Here is a 15,884-nt window from a genome sequence, read left to right as displayed (position 1 = left end):
TGATGTTGTAATATGTTATCTTACTGCATAATGCTTCTTAAGATAAAACTGCTTTTATATATAATTACCAAAAATAAGTGGAAATCTATATATGGAATTCTTTCAGAAACTAATACTTTTTAAACTTAAATTCTGGTGCTATGTAATATCACTTCCTCCTATTCTACAAATTAACTCTTCTTGTCTAAATAAGATTATTCTTGTTACAGTTGATGTGGTGTGGTTTAAAAGCAAACCACACCGTAACTCTGAACTAAGTGAAAAAAATAAGGAGTTCTTACTCCACATTAGCTATGTGAGGTAAAGAAATCACTTTACCTATCTCTGGCCCAGTTTCTTCTACTATGAAATTAGGGTGTTGCAGAAGGAATTAATAATTACTGAGTAACAACTATGCTATTATATTTACATTAAATCAAGAAATGCCTAAATTGTTTACTAAATAGTTGAGGAAACAAACTCAGACATCTTAAGTAACATGACAGAGGTTATGTTAACTCAAAAGTAGTGGAACTTAACAACTAGCTTCAAATAAAACTCCAAAATACTATGACTCTAACTCCAAAGCATTTACGCCACATTATGTCTCATTGGACTATATAATTGCTGCTTCCTCCTACACATACCATGTCCTTTTCTGTCCTTGTTACCTTAGCTTGTGCTGTTATTTTCTTTCTCTATGTCCTACTATCAACTGTCTCTCCACATCCTTTATTTAGAGTCCAAACTTAATTTCTATTTCTTTCATAGAATCTTCGATTCTTAATTTTCTTTGAATTCCTTTACCTTATGTAGTTAATACCAGGAGTTGCAAATGCAACGGCCTGCAGAGGCAAATGCTCACAACAATGAAGCAGATAATGTAAATAAATAAAGTAAACCAGAAACAAGATAATGAGAAAAAGGAGACTTCTGACAAACTGCCATGCTTACGATTATTTGAAGGAATTGGCACCTCCTTAGCTGCACCTGACTGTTGCCAGGAAGGATTAGGAGATAGTGTTGCCAGATCTTCCAATTTTTCAGAAAATGAGAGTCATTTATATTTTCCCTGCGATATTTCCTGATTTTTAAAACATTGGGACAGATGGACTGCTAGTTTATAGCCTCCAATTTATATTGTGTAATACATAATTATGTTGCATTCACTAATAGCTTAATCTGGGGGAAATAGAAGGTAGTAAGTTCTGGTTTTGAGCTTTCTTACTTCAACAATTTGTACTGTAACAAGAATAGGAAATTGGAATGTCAGGTATTTGGGGACAAATAGTGGGTTTAGTTTGGCATATTAAATTGAAAATGAAAGTCAGGAGCTCAGTTCTATAGATTTGGAAAATCATCAGTGGTTAGGTGATAGTGGAAACTACAGAAATAAGATGCTCCAGAGAAAGTACATTTAGAATAAGAAGATTAAAGACAGAGCCTTAGGAAATATCAACTTCTGTGGCGCATGAGGGAAAAAATAGAATCAGAAAAAGTGGCTAGGAAGGTTAAAGCCAGGAAAAAACAAGGAATTAAAAGGGAATGCTAAAAATGCCACAGAGAGTTTAAATAGGAGGGGGAGAACAAGGAAGATGTTTAAGAATTTAATAATGATGAGGGCATTCATGCCTTTGCCAAAATAAGTTTCATTAGAGTGATATATGTAGAGAGTTCAGTTTACACATAGTGGGTTAGAGTGACTAGATAACGATATATATGAAGAACTTAAAATCAATAAGAAAAAGACAACCCGAAAGGAAAAAAAATGGGTGAAAGTCATTTCATAGAAATACCAATGATTATCCTCATTACTAATCAGGAAATAAAGATTAAGACACAATGAGAGACTATTTTATACTCACAAAATTAACAAGACTGATAATACTAGGTGTCTTGGTTTGTCCAGGCTGCTGTAACAAAGTACCACAGATTGGTTGGCTTAAACAACAGAAATTTATTGTCTCAGTTTTAGAAGCTAGAAGTCTAAAATCAAAGTGTTGACAGGATCATGCTCTCTCTGAAGTCTGTAGTGTTCTGGTGATGGCTTGCTGGCAATCCATAACTCATTCTCTGACCCCGCCATGTAGCTGTCTCTCTCCCCTCCTGTCTCCTTCTGCCTCCTACTGTTCTGTTCAAATTTTCTCTGATTAAAAGGATTCCAGTCATGCTGGATTAAAGCCCACCCTGATTCCATTTGACTTCACCTTATTAACTGATGGCGTCTTGAAAGATCGTATTTACAAATGAGTTCACATCCACAGGACCAGGAGTGAGGACTTGAAGGTATCTTTGTGAGGGGGAATGATTCAGTTCATTACACCAAGTGTTAGCACAAATGTGCATTAATAGAAACTCCTGTATACTGTCAGTGGGGGTGCAAATTGATAATAGCTTCGAAAAGCAATGGGTCATTGTCTTGTAAAGTTGAACATGAATAAATCTTAAAGCCCAGCAATTGCACTCCTAGGTGTATATATACCCTAGAGAAATTCTTGTACATGTGTTCCAAGAGAATTCACAAGACTGTCTCTAGCCACATGGGAAGGGAGAAGTAACTTAAAAGTCTTCAAAAATAAAATGAATAAGAAAATTATGATATAGTCACACACTAGTTTATTTTCAATTTAAGGAATGAATTACAGCAATATTTAATAGAAATACAATAGAAATATTTAATAGAAATAAAATAAAGTAGTCGCAGAAGGATTGATTGGTTGATTGAACAAATGCTTATAAACCACTTAGTATATAGCAGACACCGTTATAAACTACCTTGCAAATATTGTCGTTTAATGTAATCACATACAAATAAAATCTGATCTTTTTAAAGACTCAGAAATAAGCAAAAGTAAACACTACATTGTGCAATGTATACATACAACTGTATGTGTCTTGGGGGAAAAAAAAAACAAGGGAGTGGTACATAATCTTACTCAGACTAGTGGTTTCCTCTGTACAAGAGGCAGGGAGATAAATAGAAAAAAAGCATATAGGTAGGTGCAATAGGATTGGTGATGTTCTCATTTTTAAGTTGACTGGTAGCTCATAGATATTTATTTTCTTGTTTGATAACAAGACATAGTACATGTTTAAAGAATAATCTTTAAAAGATAAAATTTTAAAATATAAAATGAATACATATCAAAGATGTCATTTAAATCATTAAATTAATAAGGGAATCAGTAAGATATTCCACCCATTTCAAGCAAGAATTCAGAGTAACACACACATGGCAATCAGGAATGCTGAAATGAATTTACAGATAGCTGCAAAACTGGTCAGTATCCACAGGACAATAATCAGTTACATTCCATTGGGCACAATTCAGAGTCTTTCCAAATTTTTTCCTGACACATGTAGACTTTTATATGTATCAAATATTACATTAAAAAATAGAGGTGAATGGTAAAAGAAGGCAGTATGTGTACTATTCTTTATTTCTTTTTCAAAAAGAGATTGTTGAAGGGGAAGGGAAGCAAGGTTCCTGTCTTGGGGAGGGGCTCAGATTTGAGGGAAGGAGGTTTATGCCCATATGTGTTGGCTCTGGGAAAGGAGCCAGTGAGGCTAAGAGATAGTAGAGGCAATAGACGGTGTTTTGAAGGCATCTTAGATTTCGAAAGAAGGGATTTCTCTCCCTCTGAGATCTGAGGAAGAGGAAAGTAGCTAGGCTGTAGCTTCATTTGAAATCATAGAAAAAGACTCCACATTTTAAAAAAGTATTTATGATGGGTGGATTAAAGAATACTGTAAAGTTTTACTGAATGGAAAAGGAAGGCTACTAGGATCAGTAAAAGGATTGCCATGCCCACCAGCAAAAATGTATTAAGCTAACACCACTGAATTGTGTACTTAAAAGTGGTTAAAATGGGAAATTTTAGGTTTTATATATATATATATACTTATATATATTCCCATATATATATGTATGTATGTATGTATATTCCCAGAATAACAATTTTTTAAAAGCCGTAGGACTTGTAACATAAAGAGTGAACCCTGAACCTAATGCAAACTGGACTATAGTTAATAGTATAGTTATAATTTAATTGTCAGTCAGGCAAGTGTTAATAGGGAAAACTGTGAGGGGGGTCTTTGGGAGCTCTGTACTTTCTGCATGATTTTTTTTCTGTAAACATACAACTTCTCTAAAAGTGTATCAAGCACCAATTGTCAAAACACTTTGCAGGCACCTTCAGACAACCAGAGACTGGGGGACTCCACCACCCCCCCACCCCACCCCCCGAAGCCCCAGGTTAGGCTTCCAGCTGGAATCTACACAGACTGGCTGAATTGGGGTATTGTGGGTCGAACAGTGGTTGTATGGGGAGCAGCTGCCATACCCCAAACCACAACCCCTCCTCCCAGCTCTGAGGATGGGACCCAGTGCGAGGGGCTGGAAGACAGGGTGTCTCTGCTGACTGAGGGGCCTCTATCCAGAGAAAAAGATGAAGGAGCAGGATGGCCAAAAGGAGAATGAAGGTTGGCCTAAACCTGGACCAGAAATTCAGAAGGGCTGGATATCCCTCCTCTGCTGGAGCTGTAGTTTTTTGTCAAAACAGATAGAAAATTGTCCTTGTGATCCCCTCCTTGGAAAGGAACATAAGAAGCCCCCAGATCCCACCCTTCCTCTGTTCATAGGCTGGTGGGTCACAGACAGAGCTGGAAAGGTGGTGGCCACAGAGGGAACCCCTCTGGGAGAAAGGGCTTCGCCTCAGCCTCAGGGCCTGTGCCTGCTACAGTGACCCTGGAAGATGGGAGGAAGTCGGCTAGGGGAGGGGACCCCCATGTGCCTTTTATTTGAGTCAGTATTCTTTGTTCCTGCCTGTAATTTCTGAAGAATTAAAAAAAAAAAAAAAAAAAAACCAATATTGTGTATTTTTCCATTTAAATATACCACCATTTTTATCTATAACTTTTTCTGTATTTTTCCATTTAAGTAGGGTTTTTTCTTTTTCAAAGCATGCAAGATACAGCATCTGCCTTAAATGATTTTATAGTCTTGAAGGGATAAATTACAAATTCAAGAAAATTAAATAACTGAAGAGCTTATAAAGTCATAAAAGTCTGTCAGGTGAATGATATAGATAATATGTGGGTTTATAACAGAATGTAATAAAAATCTTGGGCTACAAGTGAAGCCTCTGAGATCCAGTTCTATTACTTACAGGTAGTGTGGCATTAGACATATCCTTTAATATCTGTGGACCTTAGATATTCTTTATCTATTTAAAAAAAAAAAAAAAAAAGAGGGGTTAGCCTAGACAGTTTCTAAATTCCTTTCTTGCTTTCTTGGAATATGCAAGAAAACTAAAAAATCATTGACAATGAACTGGATCCAAAAGATAAAAGATTGGGATGGGCAGAAATGTGTGTAGAAAACATTCAGAGTAGAGAAAACGGCATGAGAAAAAAAAACATAGGCCTATTTGGAAGACTGAGTTCATCAGTTTGGTTGCATTCATCCTGAGATTTGATGAACTTGGAAAGTGTAGTAAAGACATTTCTGCCTGAATGAAACAATTTCCAGAGTAGTTAAGATAGAAGTTATCAACTCAAGGCCAGAGGTTTCAGAACAAATATTAAATGACTACACTGTGCCAGGCACTGGCTAGGCTGGCTAACCTAACTTCTTCAGGCTTTACCACAACTTGAAAAATAGGTATTATTTGTACGGATGGAAACAGCGAGGTTCAGAAAGCTTAAAATAACTGTCTCCAATAAACAACTGGTTAGGGGCAGAGCCAGTTCAAAGCTCAACTTCTTTCCATTAGATCTTACATGTGCTAGAGTTTCTAACTCCAGCCTCAAGCCATACTTTAAAATAGTATCATAAGAAGGCAATACACAAGAAACATGTATTATTTACATGTCTGACTCCAAGTCTGTGGAAATCTAGGCCTCAGTGGTCATGTTTTAACAAGGCTGTGGTATATTAATAATATATTCTAAATTCTGTAGCTATAAACAAGCATCTTTTTCCCTTCAGGTTGTCATATTCTTCTAAACTACAAGTAAGAAAACACTCATCTTTGTTTCAGGTATCTATTTGTCAGATTTAACATACATTGATTCAGCATACCCATCAACTGGCAGCATTCTAGAAAATGAGCAGAGATCAAATTTAATGAATAACATCCTTCGAATAATTTCTGATTTACAGCAGTCCTGTGAATATGGTAAGTTTCTGGGGGTTATAAAGCTATGCTATGATGTGATTCTATTGATTAATTCACACATGTTGATGACCAGTTTTCACACAGCGGAGAGCATCAATTTCTTATTTCCATTTCTATTCTAGCATAAAGGAGAATAATGGCTATTTTATCTCATTTAATGTTTAGTATTCTGTTTAAGATCTTGCTTTTAAGGAATTAAAGTATTTAATATTTAAAATTGTAAATATTATCTTTTGCTCTTAGCTGTATTGTCACAACTTTGTGTACAGGACACAAGTAATACATAAATATTACTTCACCGTCATTTAATCCTTTATGGTTTACAGAATTGTTTTCTATTCATCTCATTTGATCTCCCTGATCTATTATGTAATTAGTTCTTATATTTTCAGTTAGGGAAGGAGCTGAGACCCTTCATCCTGGTGACAATTAGCTAGCTTTCTTGAGTCAGACATTGAGTAAATAACCAATTCTCATCCAATGTGTGTTTTATAGGAAGAGCTAAGCAAGCCCAGATGATTGCAAATGATTGGAGGAGAGGGGTGAGGATGTACAGTGGTTTAAATATATGGATGCTTTCAGTTTGATAGGAAATAACATTACATTGTTGAAATTTTTCAGATTTCTTCTTTGCCGTTTAAAGTTTTTAAACTGTATTGTCATGATTAATGTTTATTTTGCATGTTAAATTGAGAACACAATGCCACTATTAATATTTTTATTTTAGAAGGCTGTCTTTTCCTTTAAACTTGGAACTGTTAAAAAAAAAATCTGTTGATGCTATTAAACTTTTATGCTTAACACCAGTGACCTTTTTGTTTTTAGCAGGTCCCATATATTATTTTTAAGGTGTTAAACAAACAATGGGGTTACATTTATTTAATTTATTTAAAATAAATTTATTTGAAGAAACCTCAAAAACTTCCGAAAAGTGTGGAGGAAAGGACTGTTACTGAAAGTTAAATCAAATAATCTCTTATTCTGTCCTTTAGCCAATTTTTTTTATATAATACCACATTATAATGTTAAATCCATCTTATTAAGCTTTATAGTAGGGAAAAAATTTACAAATGGGAACTATATTCTTTAGGTGGCATAGAGGGAACCTGAAAGTAAATCACAATGAATTCCCTGATTTTTTCTATGGAATTTCTCATCTGTGTGGGTCTTTGTAAGTGAAGCTGTTTTTAAAAAATATTATACAAATGGCGTGCAACTGTAATTTTCATCCAGGCTACCAGTACTTTCTAAGTAACTCATTGATTTCTCCCTTCCAAACCCAGGTAAGATTTATAAGTTACCTTCAGTTTAACATCAAAAAAAGTTTCCTCAGTAAGTCCTTCTAGAGTTAAATTTTGGGGCCATATGGCCTTAATTTACTTTTAAATACATTTTTCTCAGCTTAACTTTTAAAGTTCTGGTTAAGATGTACTTTATAAGATAATTATTTTTTTCACTTTTTGCAGACATTCCTATGTTGCCTCATGTCCAAAAATATCTGAACTCCGTTCAGTATATAGAAGAACTACAAAAGTTTGTGGAAGATGATAATTACAAGTAGGTTTGATCTTCAAAACTGGTTTGGATAACTTTGACCTGTCCTTCACCCTTCCATGCCCATGTTTAAACATTTATGTCCTATATCATATGCTATAAATGCCTAATCCAGTGGTAAATTTACACTGGTAAAGGTATTTACCTGTATTTTTTTTAATCACTTGATATAATTGAGCCAATATACAAATATCTGTCCTTGTATTAAAAAGCATTTTATCATTTAAAGTTGTTGATAATTTAAATCACTATAGTGATTTAAATTTCTTCCTTTCCCTATATTTTTAATGGAAATTTATCTTGTAAATTTCCATAAAATGGAAATTTTATGGAAATAAAAAATTATGAAAGTTTGACAATACAGAACATTCCTTTTTGACATATCTTTGAGCTTGTTTTCACCTGTTTTTTGTGGATTGAGAAAATACTGAACCTTCTTGCTTCTGGATAAGAGAACTGTTTCCCCATGGAGCACCATGCTTAGTTTCTCATTTCTCTGTATTACAGCAAATCATTTATTAAGAATTTTTTAAATTCACTGTAAAAATAACTGGTATCCATTTCTTTTTCTTTACCATCCACTGTGCTGCCCAAAGTGGTGTGTGTGATGGGGTAGTGTGGAGTGAATTATTAAATCTTTTTATCTTTCAGTGGTATGCTATACATCATAACTGCTTGGGTTTTTTGCATGTTTGTTTTGTTTTGTTTTGTTCTCAGAAGTTGAGAGGATAAAGAGCTTTTTCTTTTGAGGCTTCTCATTTTTCTTTTAGCTTCAGTTGTTAATTTGAAAAAGTTTTGCTTAGCTTTGTGTCTCTGATTGTTCCCAGGCTTCAAATTGAACTTTGTGTCTTCTGCAAATATTTTTTCCTATTTAATAAAAGTCATGTTTTAAAAATTTATCAAAGTGAAATAGACTAGATTATTTTTCAATATTAATGCGTTATATAAAAATATATTCGCTTCTTATCCCATACTTGTCTCATATGATAGTGTTTCTCAACTTCACTGTTCATATGTTTCAGCGATTTTTAAAGAATTCTTCAGAATAGAACTGTCCCAGTAAAAGGCAAGACATTCTGGAAAACAACTAGAAATAGCTTTCCATCAAATAATTAATATATTATAGAAACTCTGGATATATACTTAAATGTATCTAAAATGTTATTGATGTTTGAAAACACCTTTGTTTTCATCTCCTCCCCTACACTATAATAATACTACTTTACATTTTTATGCCAATTTTTATTTTACCAGAAGTTTTTACATGGCAGCTCATTTGAAACTGTTTAAGGTCGGTGGATCATCTTTCTAAGGCTGGAGTTTTTTCATAAGTCTCGCCCTAAGTTGAAAGCTTCTTGAGTTTGATAGTCTGTATCTTATTTCTACTATTTCTCTCATCTCTCTAATTACTGATATAGTACTTATACATAATAAGCACTCATGTTTTATTTAGTGATGTATAGAAGAGATTACCTTAAAACTCAAAATATTAGTAGGTAGCTATTAAAAATTTTTCTGTCTGGCTCAAGAAACTTATTTGATTTTAAAGAAGTTAAATTTGTACTTTTAAATATTACTGAGGTCTAAGAAATTTTTGCACAGTTATAGAGAATAGTAAATTTTTACTGATTTTAGTTAAAGTTTAGTAAAGTGTAATTGAAGCTAATTTTTAATTTGCTAAAGGATAGACTTAGCTATTTAAGCCACTGAGCAGTTTTAACTGTATAGAAACTGACATGTAAGATGATTTCGTTACTGTAGAAAAGCCAATGTTATATTGGCTTTTGTTTATCAGAGCAACCTTCCCATTATATGCATTTAACAAATATTTATGAAGCTTTTGCTAAAGGCTAGTTAGCTGGGATTACGAAAATGAATAAAATATTGTTCTTGTCCTTTAGAAGCTTGGTCTAATGCAAGATACATCCACAAAACAGATAATTACACAACAGTTCATAGAGTACTATAATAGAGATATGCCCAGGGTATAATGGGAACATAGATTAGGAGGAGACCAACCTAGTTTTAAGTAGGAAAAGTGAAGAGAAACAGGAATGGCTTCAGGAGATAGTGTCACCTGAACTGAATCTTAACAGGTGAGTAGGAGTTGTACCACGTGAAGGGTGAGGAAGGCATTCAAGGAGATGGAATGGGGTGAGGAACAACATCCCCTTGGTGGTGTTGGGGCAATATTGGAGTTGTGTTACATGTCTGCTAATTAAATGTTGAAAATTAGAGCATTAACATAAAAGCCATTGAAATTCTTAGGGAAAAAGTTATTTTTATGATGAACATGCCTAAATAAAAGTGATACTTCTCTTATTCAAAACCCTTTGTTTTTGGCAACTTCATCTCTATTAGGCAACCATATAGGTTACGTCTTTGAGTTTCAATCATGATGAAAGTTTTCCAAATTACTTCATTTTAAAGCTGAACATGGTATCTTCTCTCATAAACCAGCATCACTTTTAATTATTATAGGTGATTTGATGCTATTGTGGGCAGCTGATATTGAATAGCCCTTACTTCTGTGCTTTGTAAGATACTTCTGCTTTGTCTACTGCTGGCAGCTGATACATACAGAAATGTGATTACCCTGTAGCTCCCTTTCTATTCCTTTCTTTGTCTTTCACCTACTAGACAGTAAACTTCAAAAAAGCAGGGACACCATGTCTACCTTAGTCTCTATTATGTTTCCATTGCTGAGCACAGGGCCAGCACAAAACAAGTGTTCAATAAAAATTTATCAGATAAATGAATGCAGTATAGTCTATGGCGTAAATAATTAAACTACTGTATAAAAGGAAAAAGAATAGAGTTCTGATTAATCATAGCATCTATTTTTAAGACATAGATTTTATATTATAATAATTCCCTCTTAGATTATCAAAGAAATAATAAGTTTAAAACCTCCAGTATATTTGTTTATCATTATGAATGTCACTTGTATTGTACAATTTCATAAAAATTCTGGTTGATTGAATGCTTAACAGTTTTTATTAATTTTCAGACAAATGCTTAGTAATATTAGACTTCTTGGGCTATACCAAAGCATTTTCTACAACAGCTTCAGTATCCAACTCCTAAAATAGCTTCCATTGGTAGATTTTATGATCTCTTTTGCTGTAGAACTCAAAGCTGGTTATATTATGCTAAATAGAACTTAAGTTCCAACTGATAAACTTTCACTTAGGACAGGGATTTACCGGGGCTTTTGTCAACACCTATTTATTTGTATAGGTCTTTTCTTTTGATAAGTTGAGTTGGTTGATTCATTGGACGGTTTATTGATTAGTTTTTTAAAAACGTATTTTTGAGATTTTCAATGCTATAGTCAAGCCAATAGCCCACCCTGTAAGGATTTGTGAAAGTTCCTGAATATAAGTGTCAGGTATCAATATAACCTCAAGTTAAATCACCTTTTATTCATTCAACAAGTATCATTAAATGTATTGAATTGTTTGGCAACTTTGGGGTAGTTTTGGTAGTTTGTGTTTTTAAATACAACTTTTTAATGTTTTAGTCCTTCCTAGTATTTCCTAGAATAACCATTAGTTTTGAATGAAAGAGATAGGAGTCCTAACTATTAGTTAAAGATTGTTATTAGTTAGAAAGCTGAGACTATTTTATAAAAATGTTTTTAGATTTTGTGACTAAGTATGTGACTTTAATTTTATTTTGTTAAATAGTAATCGTTTTATGTTTTTTGTTCCTTTTAAAAATTCAGACTTTCATTAAAAATAGAACCAGGGACAAGCACACCACGTTCTGCTGCTTCCAGAGAAGATTTAGTGGGTTAGTACCTAGTTTTCTTTCATTACCTACTAAAAAAAAATCATACAACCTAATGAGATAGAATATACTCCAAAGTAAATAAATACTTTGCACATTTTATATTGCATACAAAAATGTATTCTGAGTATTAAAGCCTGTCAATCCTTTCTGTTTGATTGGTTTGTCTTGTTTTGTTTTTAATTAAAACGTTGCTGGTAGTTTTTATCAAGGGAAATAGATAAATAAGGAACAAATAAAGTGTTTATGAATATTGATTATTTAAGAAATCATTGAAAAGTACTTTTTTTTTCAAATTCTGAAAACAGACCTTGGCACTACGCTTCATGTTATTATATATTGTAAAAACATTTGAAGGCCTATCTAATAAGGTGAGAAGGAAGTGAGGGAACAAGTCATGACAATATCTAGACGGAAAGTATTCCAAGCAGAGGAAAACATTTCAGTCTTAAATCTTTGAGATCTGCTTCTTTTTTAATTTTTAAAATGATATTTTGCAAATCTGTTCAATTTTTTTTGTTCCCATAAGCTTTTGAACCATGTCAATATAAATTTAAATTCTAATGCTTGACTTATCCTACAAGTTCTTCATCTAAGATGAAGCTGAAACTAGAAGTAAATAAGTAATGTGATACAATTAAAAGAGTACTGAACAGCTAACATCATTTTCATTGGTGAAAGACTGAAAACTTTACCCCTAAGATTGGGAACAAGATAAGAATGGCTCCTGTCACCATTGCTATTCAACGTTGTACTAGAAGTGTGCTATCCAGAGCAGTTCGACAAGAAAAAAATTAAAGGCATTCAAATTGGAAAGAAGTAAGACCATCCCTTTTAGCAGATAACATGATCCTATATATAAAAAAATTCCAGAAGAATCTACAAGAAAGCAACCAGAGCTAATAAATGGATTCAGAAAATGGTAGGATACCAGATCAGTACACAAAAATCTGTGTTTCTGTACACCAGCAATAAACAATCCAAAAATTAAATCAAGAAAACAGTTCCATTTATAATAGAAACTAAAAGATTAAAATATCTAGAAATAAGTTTAATGAAGGATATAAAGGACTCTTACATAGAAAACTACGAATCATTACCAAAAGAGATTAAAGAAGATCTAAATAAATGGAAAGATATTCTATGCTTATGGGTTACAAGACTTAATATTGTTTAGATGTTGGTACTACCCAAAGCAATTTACAGGATTAACGCAATCCCAGTAAAAATCCCAAGAGCCTTCTTTGCAAAAGAGAAAAATAATTATCAAATTCGTGTGGAAGCCCAAGGGACCCCGAATAGCCAAAACCATCTTGAAACGAACAAGGTGGGAAGACTCACATTTCCAAATTTTCAAACTTACTACAAAGCTACAGTAATGAAGACTGTATTGGCAAAAGGGCAGACATATAGACCAATGGAATAGAATTTTGAGAGCACAGGAATAAACCCATACATGTATAGCCAATTGATTTTTTTTTATTATTGAGATTGTTCAGATACCATACAACTATCCAGAGATCCAAAGTGTACAATCAGTTGCCCATGGCACCACCATACAGCTGTGACTCCATCAATGCAATTATTTTTTTTTCAATTTTTAGAATATTTTCACTACTCTAGAAAAGAAACAAAGGCAAAAAAAAGGAAACTCACATCCTCCAATACCTCTAACCACGCCCCCCCTCCATTATTGATTCATAGTTTTAATATAGTACATTTGTTACTGTTGATGAAAAGAATATTAAAATACTACTAACTGTAGTATATAGTTTGCAATAGGTATATATTTTTTCCCTATATGCCTCTCTATTATTAACCTCTAGTTATAGTGACATACATCTGTTCTAGTTCATGAGAGAGATTTCTAATATTTGTATAGTTAATCACAGACATTGTGCACCACAAGATTCACTGTTTTATACATTCCCATCTTTTAACCTCCACCTTTCCTTCTGGTGACATGCGTGACTCTGAGCTTACCGTTTCCACCACCTTCACACACCTTTAGCACTGTTAGTTATTCTCATTACATGCTACCATCACCCCTGTCCATTTCCAAATATTTAAGTTCACCCTAGTTGAACATTCTGCTCATAATAAGCAACTGCTCCCCATTCTTTAGCCTCATTCTATATCCTGGTAACTTATATTTCATGTCTATGAGTTTACATATTATAATTAGTTCATATCAGTGAGACCCTGCAATATTTGCCTTTATGTGTCTGTCTGTCTTCACTCAATATAGTGCCCTCAGGGTTTCTTCACCAACCCATTTCTTTTAAGATGGTTTTGTTCAAACACTATGCATTCCGTCCTAAGTAAACAATCGTTGGTTCCCCGTACAGTCATGTATTTATGTACTGAGCACCATTGCCACTCTCTATTAAGGACATTTCTTCCACAAAGACAGAGGAAGTCAAAGAAGGCAGAGAGGCAAAAGAAAAAGGCAAGAGAAAGAGAGAAAAACAAACAAAAAAATTTGGTAGCTAGAAAGTGACGAAAGGAAAGATAGCATTAACCTAAAGTAGAATAAAGAGTCGACAACATCACCAATGCCAGGAGTCCCATACTCTTCCCCTTTTCCCCACCCCCCATATGCATTTATCTTCAGTATATTGCTTTTGTTACATTAAAGGAAGCATAATACAATGTTTCTGTTAATTCTAGCCTCTAGTTTGCATTGATTGTATTTTCCCCCCAATCCCAACCTATTTTTAACACCTTGCAATGTTGACATTCATTTGTTCTACCTCATGTAAAAACATAATTGTGCCTTTTATTACAATCATTGAGCACCCTAGGTTTCCCTGAGTTACACAGTCGCAGTCTTGATCGTTCGTCTTTTGTTCTGGTGTCCCACATGGTCCCAGCCTTCCTCTTTTAACCAGATTCACAGTCATCTTTGTTCAGTGTACTTACATTGCTGTGCTACTATCTCCCAAAATTGTTTCCCAAACCTCTCACTCTTGTCTTCTCCTTTCTGTCTGCAGTGCTTCTTTTAATGTTTCCTGTAGAACAGGTTTCTTGTTCACAAACTCAGTCATTGTCTGTTTGTCAGAGAATATTTTAAGCTTGCCTTCATATCTGAGGATAGTTTTGCTGGATATAGGATTCTTGGTTGGTGTTTTTTCTCTTTCAGTATCTTAAGTATATCACACCACTTCCTTCTTGCCTCCAAGGTTTCCATTGAGAAATCTACGCATAGTCTTATCAGGTTTCCTTTGTATGTGATAGATCGTTTCTCTCTTGCTGCTTTCAGGATTCTCTCTTTATCTTTGATGTTTGATAATCTGATTATTAAGTGTCTTGGCGTAGGTCTATTCAGATCTATTCTGTTTGGGGTACGCTGCACTTCTTGGATCCTTAATTTTATGTCTTTCATAAGACATGGGAAATTTTCATTGATTATTTCCTCTATTATTGCTTCTGCCCCTTTTCCCTTCTTTTCTCCTTCTGGAACACCAATGACATGTAAATTCTTGCTTTTTGTTTTGTCTTTAAGTTCCCAGAGATGCTGCCCATATTTTTCCATTCTTTTCTCTATTTGTTCTTTTGTGTGTAGGCTTTCAGGTGCCTTGTTCTCCAGCTCCTGAGTGTTTTCTTCTGCCTCTTGAGATCTGCTGTTGTATGTTTCCAGTGTGTCTTTCATCTCTTGTGTTGTGCCTTTCATTTCCATAGATTCCGCCAGTTGGTTTTATTAACTTTCAGTTTCTACCTCATGTACACCCAGTGTTTTCATTATACAATTCAGCTCTTTTGCCATATCTTCCCTAAACTTTTTGAATCCACTTATTATTAGTTGTTTCAATTCCTGCATCACAGTTGAAGTGCAAGTTTGTTCCCCTGATCGGGCCATAACCTCGTTTTTCTTGGTGTAGGTTGTAGTGTTCTCTTGTCTAGGCATGGTTTCCTTGGTTACCCCAATCAAGCCTCCCCAGACCAGAATGGGCTAAGGTCCCAGAAGAAAGAAATATTCAGTATCCGGTTTCCCTGAGGTTGTGTCTTAGAAAATTGGTACACCCTCTGATGCCTCCGGTCACTGTGCCTTTCTGCCAAGCAGGTGGCACCTGCTAGCCTATAATTCTTGACTGGTGTGAGGAGGTGTGGCTCTTTTTCCCCAAGTTCTGAATGAAAGGCAGGTAGTAGAGCTGGGCCCCACCCCTTTCCTCTTAGAGAAGATAGACGCCCTAGGGGGAGGTCATTAACATTTCAGTGGTCTCTCTCTGCCTGTGCTATACCCTTGTCTGGGTCACAGAACTGGGATCTGAAAATAGCTGATGCTTTCTCCACTGAGTCAAAAAAGGAACAGAGCTAGTCTGAGATGACCCTCCAGCTCTCCAAGGTCAGTCATTACCCAAAGCTTCTGTCTGTTTGTAC

General features: G+C 34.5%; 1 protein-coding gene across 4 annotated transcripts in view; it reads left to right on the top strand.

Moving 5' to 3' along the window:
• RALGPS2 (Ral GEF with PH domain and SH3 binding motif 2) overlaps nucleotides 1-15,884 on the top strand; it is a 214,576-nt gene that overhangs the window by 161,911 nt on the left and 36,781 nt on the right. For all 4 annotated transcript variants that reach the window (XM_037825267.1, XM_037825268.1, XM_037825270.1 and 1 more), the window contains exons 9-11: nucleotides 6,021-6,158; nucleotides 7,625-7,715; nucleotides 11,440-11,507. In XM_037825267.1, the coding sequence (XP_037681195.1) occupies nucleotides 6,021-6,158; nucleotides 7,625-7,715; nucleotides 11,440-11,507 (297 nt within the window). The remainder of the gene's footprint in view (nucleotides 1-6,020; nucleotides 6,159-7,624; nucleotides 7,716-11,439; nucleotides 11,508-15,884) is intronic.

The sequence above is a fragment of the Choloepus didactylus genome, chromosome 2, assembly GCF_015220235.1.
Source record: "Choloepus didactylus isolate mChoDid1 chromosome 2, mChoDid1.pri, whole genome shotgun sequence".
NCBI classification, from domain to species: Eukaryota; Metazoa; Chordata; class Mammalia; order Pilosa; family Megalonychidae; genus Choloepus; species Choloepus didactylus.
Note: the sequence above shows the minus strand (reverse complement) of the source record. Positions and strands in the feature narration are given on the sequence as shown.